The 19165-nt window shown below is 39.5% G+C and overlaps 1 protein-coding gene across 1 annotated transcript in view; it reads right to left on the bottom strand.

Annotated features, from left to right (window-relative positions):
• The window catches only part of camk2d2 (calcium/calmodulin-dependent protein kinase (CaM kinase) II delta 2), a 37053-nt gene that overhangs the window by 16705 nt on the left and 1183 nt on the right, over positions 1-19165 (bottom strand). Inside the window, exons 2-6 of the mRNA XM_046047377.1 lie at positions 17301-17395; positions 4123-4182; positions 2881-2935; positions 1571-1636; positions 711-783 (exon numbers count right to left, since the gene is read on the bottom strand). Coding sequence (XP_045903333.1) covers positions 711-783; positions 1571-1636; positions 2881-2935; positions 4123-4182; positions 17301-17395 — 349 coding nt within the window. The remainder of the gene's footprint in view (positions 1-710; positions 784-1570; positions 1637-2880; positions 2936-4122; positions 4183-17300; positions 17396-19165) is intronic.

Here is a 19165-nt window from a genome sequence, read left to right as displayed (position 1 = left end):
ACATAAAAAGTCTTGAGAGTTTGTGAGAATGCAGACTAACATTAGAATATTCATGACCTTGGAAAATCTTTCACATCTCAACATAATTTTTTACATAATTATGAAAATAATCATTCTTGAAGTTCAGGCTTGTGATTGCTCCTATTCCTGTCACCATAGCTCTACACTCAGAGTACTACACCACCCCTACCCCCACCCCCACCCACCACCACACACACACACGAAGAGGGCAGCATGCTCTCTGCAACATCCGGGGTAGTATTAGCGGAGGATCCTTATTCTTGACATTGGCAAGACGGGTATTAAGCCCAGAATATCGACTCAACAAGATTCTAATGTAACAATATAGGAAGGCGGATTGTAGAGCCCTGCTTTGAGTCTCTGCAGTTTGAGGATTTGAATGTCACTCCTGCACACCAGAATTGCAGCCAATTTCAAAGCTGAGGTCAAGGTCAAATCAGCTTTAATTGATCAAAGCTTTTAGGGGACTCTATAAGGAAGAATGGAATAATGTGACAAATAAACAAATCTTAATGATGGTATATTACCTCCCATTTGATAAAACAATCTTTGTTTTAAGGTTTATTTCGTCAGATTGTTAAAAAAAAAGTGTGCAGATGCAAAGGGTAAGGACTGCGAGGGAGAGGTGCTCTGTCTTTCTGAATGTTGCCATCTGTTGTTCAGGGTCAGGACCAAACATGCAAACAAACCTTCAGATCCCTGTGGACGATCCCATTAACATGGCAGTGGTGGACACTCTCGAGGATCTGCTGTATGCAGTGGCTGAGGACAGGAGAGTAATGAACAAGGACAGGATTGTGATGAAACAAATAGAAGGAGTGACAGAAAAGCAAGGAAGAAAGGCAGAGAAGACAATTTGGGGAATCATTGAGGGTAAGAAAAGAGAAAACTATCTCATAACAATGTATCATATGTACCTCAAATTAGACTTCTTATGAATGATGCTGTTTTCTTGACGGATGATATTAAGTCAAGTGAAAGAAGGGTCATTTTTCATGTGATTTATTATTACACTATATAGACAAACTTAAACCATGCAGTTGCTATACACTATCTCTCCCTTTCTTTCTCTCTCTCTCTCTGGGGATGCAGTGTTTCAACATAAAGCTGGCAGTGTAAGGTATGCTGTGTATGATTAATACAGGCTATATGCCGTTAATCACTTTTATAAATAACTTTTTGAGATGCCTCAGAGACAGGGCAGCTGTATCCCACCTCTGAGACGACCATATGTGAAGCACAAAAATATACACACCAGTAATAGACAGAGATGCATAATGGCTGCTGCACTCAGCAGTGTGTGTGTGTGTGTGTGTGTGTGTGTGTGTGTGTGTGTGTGTGTATGTATGTATGTATGTGTGTGTGTGTGTGTGTGTGTGTTGTGTGTGTGTGTATGTATGTGTGTGTATGTGTGTATGTATATGTATGTATATGTGTGTGTGTGTGTATATGTGTATATGTATATATGTGTGTGTGTGTGTGTGTGTGTGTGTGTGTGTGTGTGTCCGTGGTGTGTGTGCGGATGCGCATGGGGCTTGGTGCGTGTTACCTGGCATCAGCCTCACTGTAGTACTCCCTGGCTACGATGTCCTCGAACAGCTCTCCTCCTGTCACCCTGTGGAGAGACAGAGAAGACATTGTAGTGCCCATGTTTCTGTATCAATCACTCAGTGTTTTTTAACTGTACACATGCCTCATGTTTTCCTAGACCATAAACCATAAACAGTTAGCAAAAGCCATGTACTTGTATGTATTAATGTTTCACATGTGTGTTTGTGTGCAATGTATGCTTGCCTGGAAATGTGCAAAAAGATGTGAAAACGATTCCACATGTTTCTGGATTTTTGTGTATGGTTTGTATGGGCAACAAATGTTTGATTAAATTCATTTTAATCATGAACAAATTAGAAAATCATTTTTCTATTGACATTTATTTTGTTGAGGAAAAGAGACTGAAAAAAGATTTTATTTAATTTTACTCATGTATAATTGTCGAAATTGTTTTGAATGTTATACCTTTAGATTTGTTAAGTGATCACCACTTGGCAAGTATTTGCCATGTTCTGACCATGATAAATAGTTTAAAACTATCTGGTTTCTTCAACTTTCACTCAGGAGCAAAGAAAAGAATTGGAAAGCAATAATGATTTGACATTATCAATATCAAATGATATTAATTTCTTTTCCGTGGTAACATTTTTGCTGATAATGTCAGATTAAATGACTAACTTAGCTAAATAGCATCGGGTAGGTTAGCTCAATGGGATACAGTAAGTTACTCCAAAGTCTATAAATACTAGAAGTTAGCTCTTAAACACACATATTGTTCATGTACATGATATATATGTAAACAAAAATTACTTATTAATTACTTATAAAGGACTGTCAGTTAAGTTTAACACATAACTTAGCCCCCTAAAACTGTTATTTTTGGTTGTTATGTTAAAGCGTGTGATGCAATATTGGCTTCCTGGTTGCTTCTGATTGGACAACGTTACAGATGTTTCCTAGCAACTGATAAACACATTAGTAAAGTCTTTATTAGCTAAGACAATCCTAAATCATATGTTGCAACCTTGATTAGAAATTACTAGTTTGTTTTATACAGTCTACAGTTTGAAGTAGCTAGTAGGTATTAAGAACTTGGGAAGGACTTTACACACAAACTTTGTAATGGACTTACAAAAAGCCACTGCAACCCAACCCAGCTTCATAACAATAAGAAGACATTTCTATACCCTGTGTTAAGTTGTGAAAATATTATAAGTTATTATAAGTTAGAAAGGAATGACAAAACATGTGAAATTGGTAGGGTGGTTACAATGACAGAGAATGTGTGTGTGAGAGTCTGTTACTCACAGATCAAACACCAGATAGTGGAAACCCTCTTCTGATATGCTGTCATGGAGTCGTACTGTAGAGGAGATTTAACAAAAACACAAAACAAGGGACAGAAAAGGAAAAGAGACAGAAAAAGTCAAATGAAACAGAAAGCAGTCAATATCTCAAGACGTACACTGTCAATACTCATTATTTATGTTTTCTTTTGTGCTGCTGTGCCTCAGAGTTAGCTTGTGAGTTGTCAGGTGTGTCGGAAATACAGTGGTAATATGCAAAGGAGCAGTGTGAAGCACTACATGTAAATAAAGTAGCTTTTTTTGATTAGGTTAAACCTTTGAGAACAACTACGACTAAAAGAACTAGTATTTAGATATTTAGGCAAATGGCCGTTGATTTGTACATCATTGTTTTGACATCTGGGAGCTCAACTTGAATAAGGAAACATAGAAATATTATATCAAATCCTATGTGTGGCCTAAAAATATGATCAAACATGTCAATGCTGATTGTTAAACTCTGACTTTGTTTTGGGCTTAAAAGCAGAGAGCTTATGCTTTTCTTTAAATCCATTCAAACGTTTAAATATTTAATATGAGAAAATAGACTTTCTGACGTGCTTCCACTTTGGTCCTTGATCTTTGCTGCTGTGCTGAAACTGCTACTGTACTAAAGAATTGTCCCATATAATTTCTTTGTAGTACCTCCAATATGTCATATATTGTCTTTTTATTCCTACAACATGTTTTTGGAAGATTTCAAAGTCTGGGAATAAAAGTATTCAATTATAGTTATTCTCAAACTTTAAAAGAGCAGAGTTTTGTTGGAAAACTAACTGGAATGACAGCTGTGGTGCAGATCTGATTAAAGAAATCTGAAATAATGACAGCGAACAAAAGAAAGAGTCTGAGCTGATGACAAAAGAGGAGAGACAGGTTCTATTAGAGGTATAATGAGGAGGAAAGAGAGTAAAGGGTCAGTGGTTAAGAGAGACCGTATACAGCTTCTGTGTCTTTCTTATGACTTAGCTGGGAGAGCACACAGATACATCATCATTAGATACCCCTATACACACACACACACACACACACACACACACACACACAGTTTCTCTCTCGCTCTCACCCTCATAACCGTGTCTAGAAAGAAGATGAATAGCCATAGCAGGATTCACCAGAGACCAGAACAAAATATGTGTGTTTCGCTTGTATCAGCATGTGTTGTTGTGTGTGCATATTTTCAGATCGAGGACTCGCAGCTCACCGATGTTGGGGTGCTTCAGTAAACGACAAATCCTCGCCTCTCTCTCCAGCTTTTGATGATCTAAAAGAAAAACAGAGGAGACGCAAACACAGAGTGAAACAGAGTCAGGTTATTTTTAATGCTCTTTATTATTCCCTGCCATGATTGGCTCTCAGAACAACATCTAACATGAAGTTGGCTGCAAGTTAGTTTTGACTTAGTAGAGGACACAGTGCAGTGTTTGGGCATCATTGTCAGCATCAGTGTGTGTTTGTGTACTTGACATCCACACGTGTGTGTGTGTGTGTGTGTGTGTGTGTGTGTGTGTGTGTGTGTGTGTGTGTGTGTATTGGCTTTGTGTTAGCCTGCTCTTTTCCTTATCAGAACTGAACTGCTGGACGAAAATAATGTGAACTGATATGTGCTTGGTGATATGCCATAAACACACAGGCAACAAACAGAGTGAGCAGCCACAATTCATATTGACCTCTGGGGTTGGGCTTAATATGAGCGCCTGTAATGTGATTGCAGGTTCCTTTTGCTGCCCTCAGAGCAAAATAAAATTGCAAGGATACAAATTTTATTTTTAATTTTACAAAGCATTAGATCATTATGTTTTTCTTCCTGCTAACTAACACAAGCGTCGGGCAGTAATGGATAAAACAAATATCAAAGTATTAATACATTTTTGTAACAGTCAACATTTAACTTAAATACTGTATAATAGGCTTACTTTACTATCGAGAAGACTCCAAATCAGCTGTTAAGTACTTAATCACAAATACAACTATGAAATTTCATGAGCTGACAGTCTTCAGGGAGACAGGTATTAGGGTTAGTGTACTTCCATGTGACCACAGACTGGCTGGTCACATGGCAGCCCTCAGAGAGAATTTCACATCTCCCCTCTATAAGAGCAGACTGATTTTATCTGCCTTGACGTGAAACAAGAGGTGACTCTCAAATCTCCCTGTCAGTAGAAACCAAGGTCCAGTGACTCTGATTCGGAACAACTGAGACAGAGCAACAGTCGTTATAATGAGTGATTCAGTATGGTGTTGAGGTGACCCATTTCAGCTTTACCTCGAGACACACATGCACAAGAGCAAGATAGAGAGAGAGAGAGAAAGAGGAGCAGCAGGTTAAACTTTCTTCCAAATAAAATAGGACGCCTATTTTTCACTCTCATTCGTGTCTCCTTCCTCTGCTCTTCTTGATGCTATGGAAACTGTGGACTCAGAGGCAAGACCGACAAAGAACACCAGGGAGTTTGTTCCCATTATAGGTACAGGTTTCTGTTAGTTTGTGGTGGTGTAGTGCATCTATAGGAAGCGACAGGCAGACACACAGTCAAAGTTAGGGCTGCGGTATACTTAATTATACAAAATGGAACTTGGCGTGCTCTCAAATGCTCGGTAAAAAAGCCAGTACAGTATATTCACTGGGACTGAAAGACTGTTCATCCACACCAGAGGGTGGAGTTTATCAGTCGCAGTGAAAAAGATGAAGCCAGAATGAAATCCCAACAATGACATGCAAAGCAAATTCAGGGTGAGCTGTGGATGCACTACAGTTAAAGCTAAAAGAAATTACAGGAGGAACAGGTTGATTTAAAACCTGCCCTGGTAGAGTTGGTTACTGAAAAAGAGATAGTATGTTTGCTCCCTAAACCATGGATGAAGAGGTAGATGTGTGTCAGTCAGTTTGATGACCTTCCAAAACAAGTGAACCATTTCAATAAAAATCTTTCCCATCACTCCATCCATGTATAAAACGCAACTCATCAAATTAACTAGGCAATAATCAGCCACAAAATGATGAACTTACTAACTCAGTGCTAATACGGGTGGAGCGCTGATTCAGGCCCAGACAAGTAATGACACAATGCTATGAATGAATGAAAAAAAAAAGCAGCATAGCAGCAGATAAACTGGAATTTCCCAAGGTGCCAAGGAGGGTGCAATCAATCGCGTGACAGTGTAAACAAGCTACAGGGTTTGTGAAAGAAAACGGTGTGAAAACTTCTGACAAGAGGCCTGCACACAATGCAGCAAACCGACCCCAATGTGTGGTTCTTTTGTTTGATACGCCAATTTTGATTTAGTTTGAAGTATACTGCCAACCTTAGAGACAAAAACAACAGCAGAGAGACAGACAAGCATTCTGACAGGCAGAGCCAGAAACAAGGGCAGCTCTGCCATTATTTCACAAATTAGCAGGCCCCTCTGAGCAAGGTCACTAATCTCTCCATTTCTGCCTCAGTCTTACAATGTTACTGGATGACATAATCTCTTAGCCTCCTTCTCAGTCTAAAACACAAACTCTGTGTTTCCTTTGCTAAGGTAAAAGATACCCCATCTTTTCTTAATCTAGCACGTTGTGTCACTCAGATGTTTGTTTTTGGTTATACAATATACATCAATCTTTTTTAAGACTAATGTCAGATTGTATGCTGTAACTTTGTTGCAGTGGTTGTGCTGCATGTGCTGGTGAGGAAAGACTACAGATTTTTTCCATTTCACACATACTGTTTTATAAATTGTATAAATAATAGTTTACCTAATTCATACATAATCTTTCATAGAGACACCGACTCACAACAATCAGATACCATGTGTGATTATTATATTTTGACAATGTATTTGAAAGTTTGAAAAGTATTTCAGTCTTCAAGAACGGAGCATTCTTGTACATTTATATAAAGCAGGAAATGTAACTTTCTTATTCAGCTGTAATATTATGAATGCTATGTTTTTCAGCCAACCGTTGGTTTTGAATGTCATAGCTCCCAAACACACAAGCTGATCACCATTAAAAAAATTTAAACCAGTGGGAATGACTGAGTCTTCATTGGTTTAAGGTGCCACTTGATTTGATTAAGAGTTAATCACCAATACACTGAGTTGCTTCCTTTTCCCCCTTGTTTCTTAATATTTTTTGATGAAGTTAAACTTGTTGGAAGTTGTTTTTTTTATTGTTATTCTGCTGAGTATTCAGTTAGTTTAAGGTTCCACTTTATTGCAAACTACTTGTGGTCCATAAAATAAAAGTTTATGTGGTCTTATTCAAATATAATCATTTGAATTATGTGGAGCTGTGCACCAGTCAAAGATGATTTAACACTGGACAGACTGATAAAAAGGCTAAACTCAAGACAGTACACAATGTAAAGATGAATTTGACAGGATGCAATTTAGAGCATTTCCTGGAAGATAGTTCCTTTGTTTAACATATCATGAACATCATCATCAATGATTTTCTGTTGCTAATACCATATATCAGTCACTGGCAAAATTAATAGCACCAATTAGCACATTTCAATAAAATAATCCTAAATAAATAAACAACTTCATGTGTTGCTTTGATATGTTGCTTTTATCTGTAGCAGAATATTTGTGAGTTTAAATAAAATGTTTGTATACTACTAGTTACCAATTTTGCTGTTTTAGGCCTGCAGCAGGACAATAAAATAATACTTTGAGAAAATTGTTTCTCTATAAAGCAATTAAAACACCACTGAAAACACTGCTTTTAAAAAGGTACATACAAAGGTAGTCATGTCAGGTTGGCTGTTTTCCACTGTACTGTACCTATTTGTATACTGTGAATATCTGCCATAACAGCGTCACTCTCCCTCTCCGTCATTTTACACCTCCACTTTTCTTTCTCTCTCACTCTCTACTCTCTCCCTCCTCCACAGGTAGTCCACCTCCCAGCCGACTGGACATCTGTTGTCTAGCAACTCCTGCACCAATCAGAGCGTCGGGCCTCTCCTCTGCAGTGGAACCAGCCTTGCATGCAAATGGCCGACATCGAGAGTTCACACACAACTATCAAACTCTACAGGACTACAGACAGGAAACCACAAATAATTACTACCCACTTTCAAAAAGACGACATGTCATTTGAACACATCTCCTCTGGAACATCAAACCATTTAAACCATTACTCACAGAGAGCACACTGTGTACATGCATTAGGACGGAAAGCAGAAAAAGGAACTTTACAGATCATGGATTGCAACAGTTAAATGCTGAAATGTGTATGTACTGTAGAAGCATAAAAAAAAAGAACATGCAGTGCACTACAATCACTACACTACAACCAATCCCCACTGTTTGTCTGCATTAGATGCTTTTGTTTAGACAGTTGCTCATGCGTGCCATTAAAATAATAACTTTTCATTGTCTCTATGCAGCTGCAAGATGTATTTGAGATGACATTTGAGCTCCAGCAAAGATGATGCCATTGTTTTGGAAGACAGGAGGCTCTAGAAAACTGTGAAATGTATTATTTTCTTCAATGTAAAATAAAACAAAAAGCTAAAATAGTTGACAGCATGTCACTAACTTTGTGAATGTTTTAATGTTTTTGTTTTGAGGTCTGCTCAGCTTTAAGTACTATTGCTTCACAACAAAAAGGGTACTGGGTTTGTCCTGGTCCTTTGTATGTGGAGTGCCCGTGCTCATGTAGTTTTTCTTCAAGATTTCCTTTATGTTTTTAAAGACTCAAAGTTATAAAAGTCAAATAGATTGGAGCACAAAAGTGCCCATAGGTGTGAGTAGAGGTTTGATTGTATGTTAGCATTTTTATTATTTTAATGGGCTAGAAAATCACATTTCTTCACCTAAACCAACTCCTGCTGAGGTCGACTTTGAAATCTGCCTGACTCTCAAAAAGTCTCAGACTGACAACAACGAGTTGTGACTGGCTGACAAAAATGCTTTACGGTATGTAACTGTGTGTGCAAGCTTGAGCCCTACTGCCACTGGCGGCTTTTTGCTTACGTGGTTAGAACTGACAGCAACATTTCTACATAAAGTGAAGCCAATGTAATTGTGCAGACAAATGTGAAGCTAGAGTCGACTGTTATCATTTAGGACTGCCTGGACCTTTTTGGCCTGATCGAAGCGTGTCTGGAAGTATTTTACTACATGTAGCAGTGAATGACTGTTTGTACAAAGTAAGGTGGGTGATTAAGACTTAATCTGCAATGCACTGAGTTGCTTTTGATTAAGTAAAATGTGTCGGAAGTTGTATATCACACTGTTTCTTTCTGCCAACAGATCTGTTGTGAAATCTAACTTTAAGCAGTAGTCACAAGAGGCTTTAAGTGGCAGGCTTGTCTGTTTATGGTAATCACAAAAATGTCTCAAATGTGTCTGTGGAAATGATATATTGCTATATTATAGATGCAGCACATTTAAAAGGCAAAAAAATCTTAATATTTTAGAGGATGTACACACATTTTTCATTGGAGCCTACTTAAATGTAGACTAAACAGAGTGGTGCAGAGACACTGGTGTGCTCTACTTCTGTCAGCTCTTTTGCTGTCTGTAGGACATTGACCTCTTGCATTTGTCACGTCATAAACCATCTTGTCTAAAACATCCTATTTCTTGGTGTCAGCATTGCCTCTGTCCTGCCCAGAATAGGATTTCACACTTCGTACCATATTTAGGACAGTCCAGTTGTCATTTATGTCTATGTTGGTGAGTTGACAGCAAGCCTGACGTAAGTGGAGCTTCCTATACGATCCTATTGTCCCTGTGACTTGGATATGGAGCTCTACAACTTCATGATAACCGAGTTACAAAACTTGATAGCAACACACATATAAGAATTACCTAAGATAAAATAGGACATTTGCATATTGTAAAACTATGAGTATTACTATGACTTAGTAACTATGACTGTTACTAAAGAATATTGAGAGGGCAATGTAGTCCTACAGGGGAGTGGTCTTTATTGCAAAATAAGTTACCATGAAAGTTATTTAGAGTGTGGACTTAGATGCATATGCCACAATGGAAGACATGTACCTGGCGATTCACATCAATATTTCCTCTCACTTAATACATTTCATTGTTTGCTTTTGTGTTATCTGCTTGGAATCATCCTTCCATCCTGTCTTTTCCTGCTGCAACCCTTTCTATTGATCAGTATATGTAAAAACCTAAATCACAGATTGCTGTTAGCTAGTGTAGTATTATTTATATAATAATAATGTTCCAGGACCTGTTTGCTTACACTTCAAGAGTGTTGTACTGAAAAGTTGCTGACAAACTGTCTAAACTCTGCAAGTTAATACCATCACCAGACAAACCAAACCAAATTTTTAAACCCGAGCTGACTAAACCCTCACCTGTATTTCCCCTCTCTGTCTCTCTCTACTGTTGCTTGTATCTCTTTCAGTCAGTTTCTGACGTGTTGCGTCTGCAGCCGCACTGCAGCACAGTGCTGCTCTGTGTGTATGTGTGCGTTTTATTTGCCTTTTGTAGTTTGACGTCCTGTAAGTAGAATACTGCCAGACTTAGGGACAGACAGAGAAGACATAGGCAGACATAGAAAGCAAGAGGAAGAACAAGCAAGAGACAGCGACAAAAATAGAGACCAAACAAACACCAGATGGAGAAAGGTAGTCAAATATGCACAAAAAAACAGAAGAGACAGACAAAGGGGCCAGGATGTGTGGCTCTAGATGGACTGAACTGTACACTTTAAAACATCCTGCCCCTATTTGTATCTTCAGTCTGATTGACCAAGTTAAACAGGTCATCTGATTTCTGGCCTCTTGTATCAACCATATCCCCAGCTCACCGCCTACCTGCAACTTCTGTGCATTAACCTACATACAGTAAACGTAGTACTTCCTCCACTCAAATACAGATTGCCTCTGAACATAATCCAGGCAGCAATTACGTTCGACTCCACAATGTAATTTGAAAAACAATTTACAAGTAACAGTAATTTCTAGGAGAAAGGGTGAGATCCTGGTGCATATATAAAGTATAGTAATCTTGAAAATTCTGATAATCAATGAATAACCGAAAATCATTTATCACAGGAAAATACCAAAGTTTTGTTGGGTGTATCATTGTAAACTTGATACCTTTGACTGTTTTGACTGTTAGTCAGACAAAATGAGCAGTTTGAAAACATCCTCTGGGAACTTGTGATGGGCATAATTTGATTAATCCATTTAAACAATCAATAATTTAATCGATAATGAAAATAAACGTTAGTTGAAGTCCTAACCCTAATACGCATACAAATCGAACCACCACACACCACAGAGTGCTGGAATTGTTCTGCTCCAATTTAATTAAGAAGTTTTAATTAAAAAGATGTAGTGGGGTGAATGTAACATCCTCTGTGGCACAGCAGCTAAGTAGGCTTCCTCCATGCGGTTCCTGCAGAACCCGGGGGTCTAATGAAACCATCCAGGACGTTGAGACATCGTCACCCTCCGCTGGTTCCAAATAGAGTAAGAATTATGAGACTGATAACTCCCTGGCTTTCTCTTCTGAGGAGAAACAAAAGGTGGCTGGTGTCAGAGATAAAGCTGTCCCCCGGAGTATTGCTGGGAGTCTCATAATGTACGGTAATGTCTGCCTTTATCTTATCCAGCGTAATGCAGCCGCACACACATTAGACCAACATGTAAAAGTAGCTTAATCTGAGGGTGGTGGTCTGGAGACATCCTGGCAAGCAGAGACTTAACAACAGAAACGTACAGACACAAATCCACATTTTAAAACACATATATTGACACAAAAAGCTACATATTTAAAAGCAGCAATGAAGCTCTACTGTACAGTGAATTCTGTGTAGTGAAGAGCATTGACATTTCTGCTAATTAAAAAACAGTAATAAAAGCAAGGGGGCTGTCTGGAAATGTTCCTTGTAGAGAAACTACAAGAAAAAACAGCTTAAGAGCTGGCATGGCAGCCAGCAAAGTTTTATCAGTAAGGAAGACAAATACATTGCTTAATATCACTATCTATCTAATTATATGCACATTAAAGTGTGCAAACTTTCAAACAGTATAAACATTAGGCTACTACTGAAGAATACTGAAGAACTCCCCATTGTTGTTCTTAATACTTAAAAGGAAGATTTTACATTTTCTACATGCTACACAGCAAATTGAGAAGAGTTACATTTTTGGTGTTAGAGTAATATGAGTAACAGCAGAGTTAATTATTGTCTGGATAGAGTCAAATCCATTATATTTGACTCTCAATTGAGGGTGGCTGTGAGCAAAACCATACAAATAGTCATTTTCCCCAATCTGGTTACAAAAAGGATCAAATGCATCGGCTACTCGTTTTTTCTGGAGTTTTGATACTTCTTGGTACTGGGCTATTTCGGTCGATACCATAAAGGTATCGCGAACCGATACCCAGTCCTAACGCCAAGGGGTCTTGACAAAGGACTTCACTCTAATGCTTTTCTATCACATATAGTCTATGCTTTCTATGTGTTCATACTCCAGTTTTGATATAGTTCTGCTGGAAAAATAATACGAGCCACATACATAGACAGACATGTACATTTCAACAAGTAGGCAGATGTTTTTCTAATTAATTTTTGATGTCATTATTAACTGTCGCCTCTATCAATTTGTTATCTATCACAGATGTTTTTGGTTAATACAGTAGTTGAACAAGTTAAATTAAGACTGCAACTTCATGAATTCTGAGCACTTGAGGAGGGAGGCCAGAATTAAGATTTCTACCACGAAATGGACAGACGGAGACTGTGGTTTTAGATCTGCTAGAGGCTGCCAGGGAATGTGTGAGGAAGGAAGAAGAGTAGAGAGGACAGGGATGAGAGTTGTCAGGGGGTGGGGAAGGACAGAGGCAGAGAAGAAAAAAGTGAGTGTGAACAGAAGGAGATGCAGTACTCTGTAATTAAGAACTCCCTTGCTTTCTACAGAGTCTATTACCCAGTTAGTCATACTGGTTCCTTCAGGGCTGAATGATCAATTGTTTTTATATTGACATCCTGACGTTTTAAAAAAGTGGTTTTGATTTTGATTACAGCTTACATTATTAACAAAGTTTTAAGAGGTGAAATGTTCTGTGGTGACTGCTGATTTAGGCTGGAACTTAAAGAGCTATCACAATTTAGCTACAAAGAAAACTGTATGCTGTCTAGTTAGTGTGCCTCCCGATACTCTTTGTTACTATCTACTGTATTTATCAGCCAAATTAGGTTTTTGTCGAGTATAATTTTGATGGTGTATACATGGAGTAGACTGTCTTTGTGCCGTTCAAACCGACCAACTGAGGGACAAGTCTCTACATTAACAAACTAGCACCATTTTCATACAGTTACTGCAGGTAACAGCTAGGTAGGTAATTATCAAGAGCAAATTACAAGAAAAGGAAGATTGTCGACAGCTATCTGAATCTCTATGTTGAACCTTTCAGGATGTAATCATTGTTTTCAGTCTGTGAGTCTCTTAAGATAGAATTGGCTTAAGAAACTATAGAGTACTGCTGTTCATTTCAAGTATGTCAGGTGTCATTACGCCAAAGTTAACAATGAGCTTGAAGATTAATTCTTACAACCCTTAAAAAAAATAGTAGTTTGACAAAAATTCTTAACTCAAGGTTCACTGACTAGATTTCTTCCAGAGCTCTCAGGCACATCTAATGGCCTTTATCAGTGGATGGAGTTGGGTCAGTTGTCATCCTGAGTACTAAGCACTGGACAATTGGGCAATCTCTATGACGAAAGCCACGAGATGTGTCATTAACAATTTGAAACAAAAAGTACTATCATACTACTTCTGAATTATACCAAATCCTCATTCTATAGAGAAACTACTGTAAGCTTACTTTGAAATTTACTTACTTTGGAATTTCTCTGACTGGCGGGTTGAAAAGGAGAAGGGGGGAATGGTTTCAAGCTCACAAGTCAGTCAGCAACTGCATCATTTTATCGGATTCTTTTCATTAAAAAAAACAGGAGAGGTTTGTAATTTGGCTCGGGGTAGATGCTTGATGGTTTGTATTCCACCAAAAAAAAAGAAGCTCTGAAAACCAACTGTATTGTACCTGCCGAGCAGCAGAAAGACAAAGACAGAAATTAGTTGGTAAACATAGAGGAGTATGTGACCCCATACTAAAACGTCAGCTACTGCAGGTAGAAAATTAGATAGATTCCTCCCCTTTGTTCATCCTTTAGTTCTTTACACTAACATATTTCAATCTTAGTCTTGTGCGTTTTCTTCCTTATATGCACCGGCATACTGGTTAGCTAGACAGGTGAACATTGACTGAAACCAAAAACCGGCTCCTTTCAAAAGATGGAATATTTTCGAGACCGTTTATGTGTGTGAGAGAGAGTTAGAGACACCAAGAGTGAGAGAATGACCAACATTTATTTTTAGCCTTCAAGTGAGTCATGTGATCCCCCTTCTTCCCACTGATCCCTCCATCCTTTCCTTCTCTCGTATTTCTCTGTGTCTCCCCCTACCTTTCTCTCTCGCACAATCACATCCCCTCTTTCTCTTCCTTCCCTTCACTTCAGAGTGAGGAAAAACAGAGAGGGAAAGCAAGAGGGAAGACAAATCTTTATCTTGCCTAATAAGGGAAAACAACATGAGGAGCGATTTGCAAAAAGAAAACCCACACATAAAAACAAATATATACACCTTAGTAACAGCTATCATCTCTGTTACCATGACACCTCCATATAACAGAAATAACAACAGCAAACGCCTATTACCACAGAAACTATCCACTGTGAAGTAGGGTCAGTTATAGAATGGTGGATCAAGCCAGGAACAACAATAATGCAGTCTCTGCAAAACTGATGGGACTTTACTTACATGGTACACTTTCAATGAATTAAGAACAAGAATTCAAAAAAGAAAAAAAGGGGAGAAAAAGGATGAAAAGCATCATCAGCACTACATCAAAAGCCATATTAAATCACTCTTCCCTCCTTGTACATGTAGTCTTATTCCTTTACCCTATCTCCATATCACTGTGCTACTCTCACAATGCACTGCAATCTTTACACAGTGAGACAAGCTGGCCTTTTTTAAATTCAAAACATCTTTATTGTAATGGATTCAAACAATGCAAACCTACTCAACTGTTGACCATCTGAAAGGGTCACATAGTCAGGCAGTGAGGCTAGTGCTCAGAAACAGCAACAAGGACAAGGACGTCCACAAACACACACAAACAGATGAGTGATTTTAGATACACACACAAGCACGTGCACATGTATACACACACACACACACACACACACACAGCACATCACAAGCAAATACAAAGTGACAAAAGATAGCAGACAGAGTCATGACAGGACACTGACGCATACATGAAGGGAGAGAACAAATATTCAACTGCTGTGAGGGATACAGCGCGCACAAACACACGTACTCTTCGACTTCTGTTTCTTTCTCTGATTATCTGTGTCTCTCCCTCTGCTTCCTATCCTTTTCTTCCACTCTCTCTCTCTCCAGTTTCCTCTCATTCACTGACTCATCTACTGCTCTTAATGAAATGCTGCATAATCAGAATAGCAGATTGCAGGACTGACTGGTCCTATAGGCCCAACACTCATATGTGCATGCATAACCAGAAACACCAAACACACACACACACACACACACACACAGTGCCTTGATCTGCCTGCTTTCCAGCCACCAATCCTACGCTAAACCCTTTTAAATTATATATACTCACACAAGCACACACTTGCATAGACAAACACACTCTCACACAGTGGTGGAGTTGGGTTGGGGGGAGGTCATGATCCTGCCAGAGAGAAGAGAATCAGAGTTAGGGCTAGGGCTTATCGCGGAAAGAGGGTAAGACCATATCTGACACGCCAGCATGCCCGGTACGTAAACCTCTGTACACACACACGAAAAGGGAAAGAGAGAGGGGGAGGGTGTGTGTGTGTGTGTGTGTGTGTGTGTGTGTGTGTGTGTGTGTGTGTGTGTGTGTGTGTGTGTGTGCGCGCATACCCGCAGATCCTCATGCATATGTGGTGAGATAACCCTTTGCAGTATTTTTGGAAAATCTATCCGTCTGCCAAGGTGTCTGTTACTAACACTGCGCTCAGCAAGCGGGAAGGGTCAGCATGGGTGGAAGCGAGACAGAAAGAGGGGAAGAGCGAAGGATTTGTGAGGGAAGAGAGAGGAAAGCAGAAAGAAAATAGATGCAGCATGAAGGGAGCAAAGAAAAGGAGCGATGGAGGAATGAAGGCAGGGAGAGACGGTGAGGAGAAAATGTACACGAAGGAAGGGAAGGCAGAAGTACCTGATGAGCAATCTGACAGTGTATGGTAAATCAAAAAAAAGGGAGAACTGATACTGAAAAAAAAAGCAAAAAATAGGGAAGCAGAGTAAATGCAAAAGAACAGGGAACATGGAGAGGGAGTATACTGAGGAGGAGGGAGACTAGGAGCTGCTGTAAAGGAATGAAAGGTAAAACACTGCAAAGAGGGGGAGGGAGGTACTTGTTAATACACACTACAGCCCCGAAAACATTTGCATCCTCACAATGAAACTATAGGCAGTGGCAGAACAAGCGCAACAATAACAGGCAAGGTAATTGCAAGTAAATTATTACAAATTATATTTAAGTGAGATGGCTCAGCTCACATGATCGTGGTCATTGGTTATCACAGGCGAGCAAGCTGTGACAAAACACGCCATTGGCTAAAGAAATGTAGGAACAGCAAAGGAGCAACGCACCATTGGTTAAAAATCACAAATACGCTGTTGGCCGTTCCTGGGTCATGTGTGTGCTTGTGCATGCACAATGTCTCTGTAAGTGTGTGTGTGATTATGTGTGTGTATCCCAAGCCTAAGGCAACCAGGCCAGCAGCTACAATTACAGTGACGGATGTGAAAGAACTGGGTCGGCTTCGCAAGAGATCTGCCCCTGGGACGACAAGTGCCAGAGCCCTGAATCAATACGGAACACATGCACACGTGCGCTTAAGCGCACATAGAAACACACACAAGGTTGTATGGGACAAACATTTACATAGAAACCAAAGGACAGATATGAATAACACAAAAAGGAAGGAGAACACGTACAGCACCACACAGCACAAAAAGTGCAAGAGGGCAAACGTGGCTACAGCATTTACTTGACATGTACGCTGTGTTCTTCTGCACACATACAGAAAACTTCACAAATATCCAGATGAGCCTCTGCCCCCTTGTGCCTGTCTGTCTCTCACTCACTGACTTTCACTCTCGCTCACACAAACACACACACGTATATAAATGTGTTCCCTCTCAGAGCCCCAAAGCCTGTTTCAGGGGCAGCAATGTTCACAGCTCATCCACACATAGCTCAGTGACACTCGAGACATGTTTTTGTGCTCATGTGTGGCGTGTGTGTTCCTTTATGTGCATGTTGTGTGTTTGCTACCTCTGGCAGAAAGCTTCTTGGTGTTGATGATTTTGGCAGCATATTCCTGTCCGGAGGAGATCTTCACGCACCTCCTGACCACAGAGAATGCGCCCCTGAAATTAACATACACACAGAAATACTACATAAATAATAATAAAATAAATGAACAACTTCAATACCAGCCAAGATACAATCTGAGAGGTATTTTAAAACAAAGGCTTAGAAAAGCAGGGGGTGGAATAAAAAAACTTGCTTGAGGGAGCCTAAGAAAGTGGTAGGAAAGGTCTGAGCTCTTGTTTTTAAACTAGCCAACAATAGCAGCGTGTTTTGCTGTGGAAAAACAGTTTAAAGTGAAGCTAAGCCTCAAAACTAGCTTGACCGGAATCAAGCTAGTCTGGAGGGATCAGTTTCCATGGTAACTTGGATCAAACTTATTGCAACCTGCTTATGAAACAAGAAATCCAGAAAATAAGCCAGATTTACCAAAGTATTGGCTGAGCTAAAAAATTATGTTTTATAGACACATTTCAACCAACTGCACAAAAGCATGGATGCAGTATCTTTGCAGCTACTCACAAAGACACACTCACACCCAGTACCAACAGCACTGTCCTCATCACAAGACCATTAACACCAACAAACATGCCTACCCATCCACTGTTTAAGGCATGTGTTTTTTTTATGCTGTTTCAGGCACATGTATGAAGATCAAAAATCTAGGTCAGCTATATTTGAGGGAGGAGAAGAGCAGAGTGCTGCATCTCTCATCTCTAAATGCAGCCATAGAGCGGTCCACCTCGACTCTGCAGCCACATAGGCCGCTTTGCTATTCAACCTCCAGCTCTGTCTGTGTATGCCTTTTCTTTCAAATAAAAATCTGTTCTCATCCTGTGTAGCTCAGGACAACATCAGATATCAGAAAACAGTTAAAAGCATTTGGATACAGACACTAAAGAGACAAAGCAGAGAATCCTCATTACCTCAAGTGAACCATGTTCTTTCACTTCTAATGGCTGACAACTGTGGTGTAATGTTACTGTACAATGTTATTTGATTAAAACAATGCTAAAATATGAGAAATAACTGAAGCTTTGTACCTATGTAATCTATAGCTACTGGTGACGTGTAGCATTAACATGTTATCTAACATCCTTTGGAGCGAGCAGCTTGCCACTGAAGCTTACCTCTACTTTATTTTATAGAGGATTTGGTTAAGGAAATGATCATCGCATAACATGTTACATAAGAATTTTACTTGACTATCCGGTGTAGTTGGGCACCGTGACGTGCTTATGCTGTGTCTGTTTTGTACAGTAGGCTACTACATGACAGGATGTGTAGTAGCTGCACAGTAAAATGACCTGCACTTTGCGTTTGAAAGAAAAGTAAAGGCAAGCCAGTTGAATCTTAGTTGGGTGATTTGTTTTTAATGCATCAGTATAAATTCATCTTATTCACTTTACTAACCTTTCCAACATCTTCCAGCACTGTGATAATATCTCCTGAAATAATTCAAACATTGTGGTACTTTCATTTTATCAGAACCAGCTGGTATACTGTACTGTATGTAGGTGTGGGGGAATGGTGCAGGCACACTGTAAAGGGATCAGGTGAGTTAAAAGCTACTATAATGCGATATAAAGCAATGTGGCTGCATTATTAATGACAGATGGTGTAAGATGAACACAGTGTAGGATCATAAATGCAGGTGTGGGGGGCTGAGGCTGTAGTTCCTCTTCCTCACTAAAAACACTGGCTTTCATCAAACCGGGTGACATAGTGATCAATTGTTTCAGTCAGGACGCTAAGTTGGAGACACTGGGTAACTGGGAGCACGTTTCCATCTCTCTCTCTTTCTGCTTTGGCTGAAAGTCAACACCAGA

The sequence above is a fragment of the Micropterus dolomieu genome, linkage group LG04, assembly GCF_021292245.1.
Source record: "Micropterus dolomieu isolate WLL.071019.BEF.003 ecotype Adirondacks linkage group LG04, ASM2129224v1, whole genome shotgun sequence".
Lineage (NCBI taxonomy): Eukaryota > Metazoa > Chordata > Actinopteri > Centrarchiformes > Centrarchidae > Micropterus > Micropterus dolomieu.
Note: the sequence above shows the minus strand (reverse complement) of the source record. Positions and strands in the feature narration are given on the sequence as shown.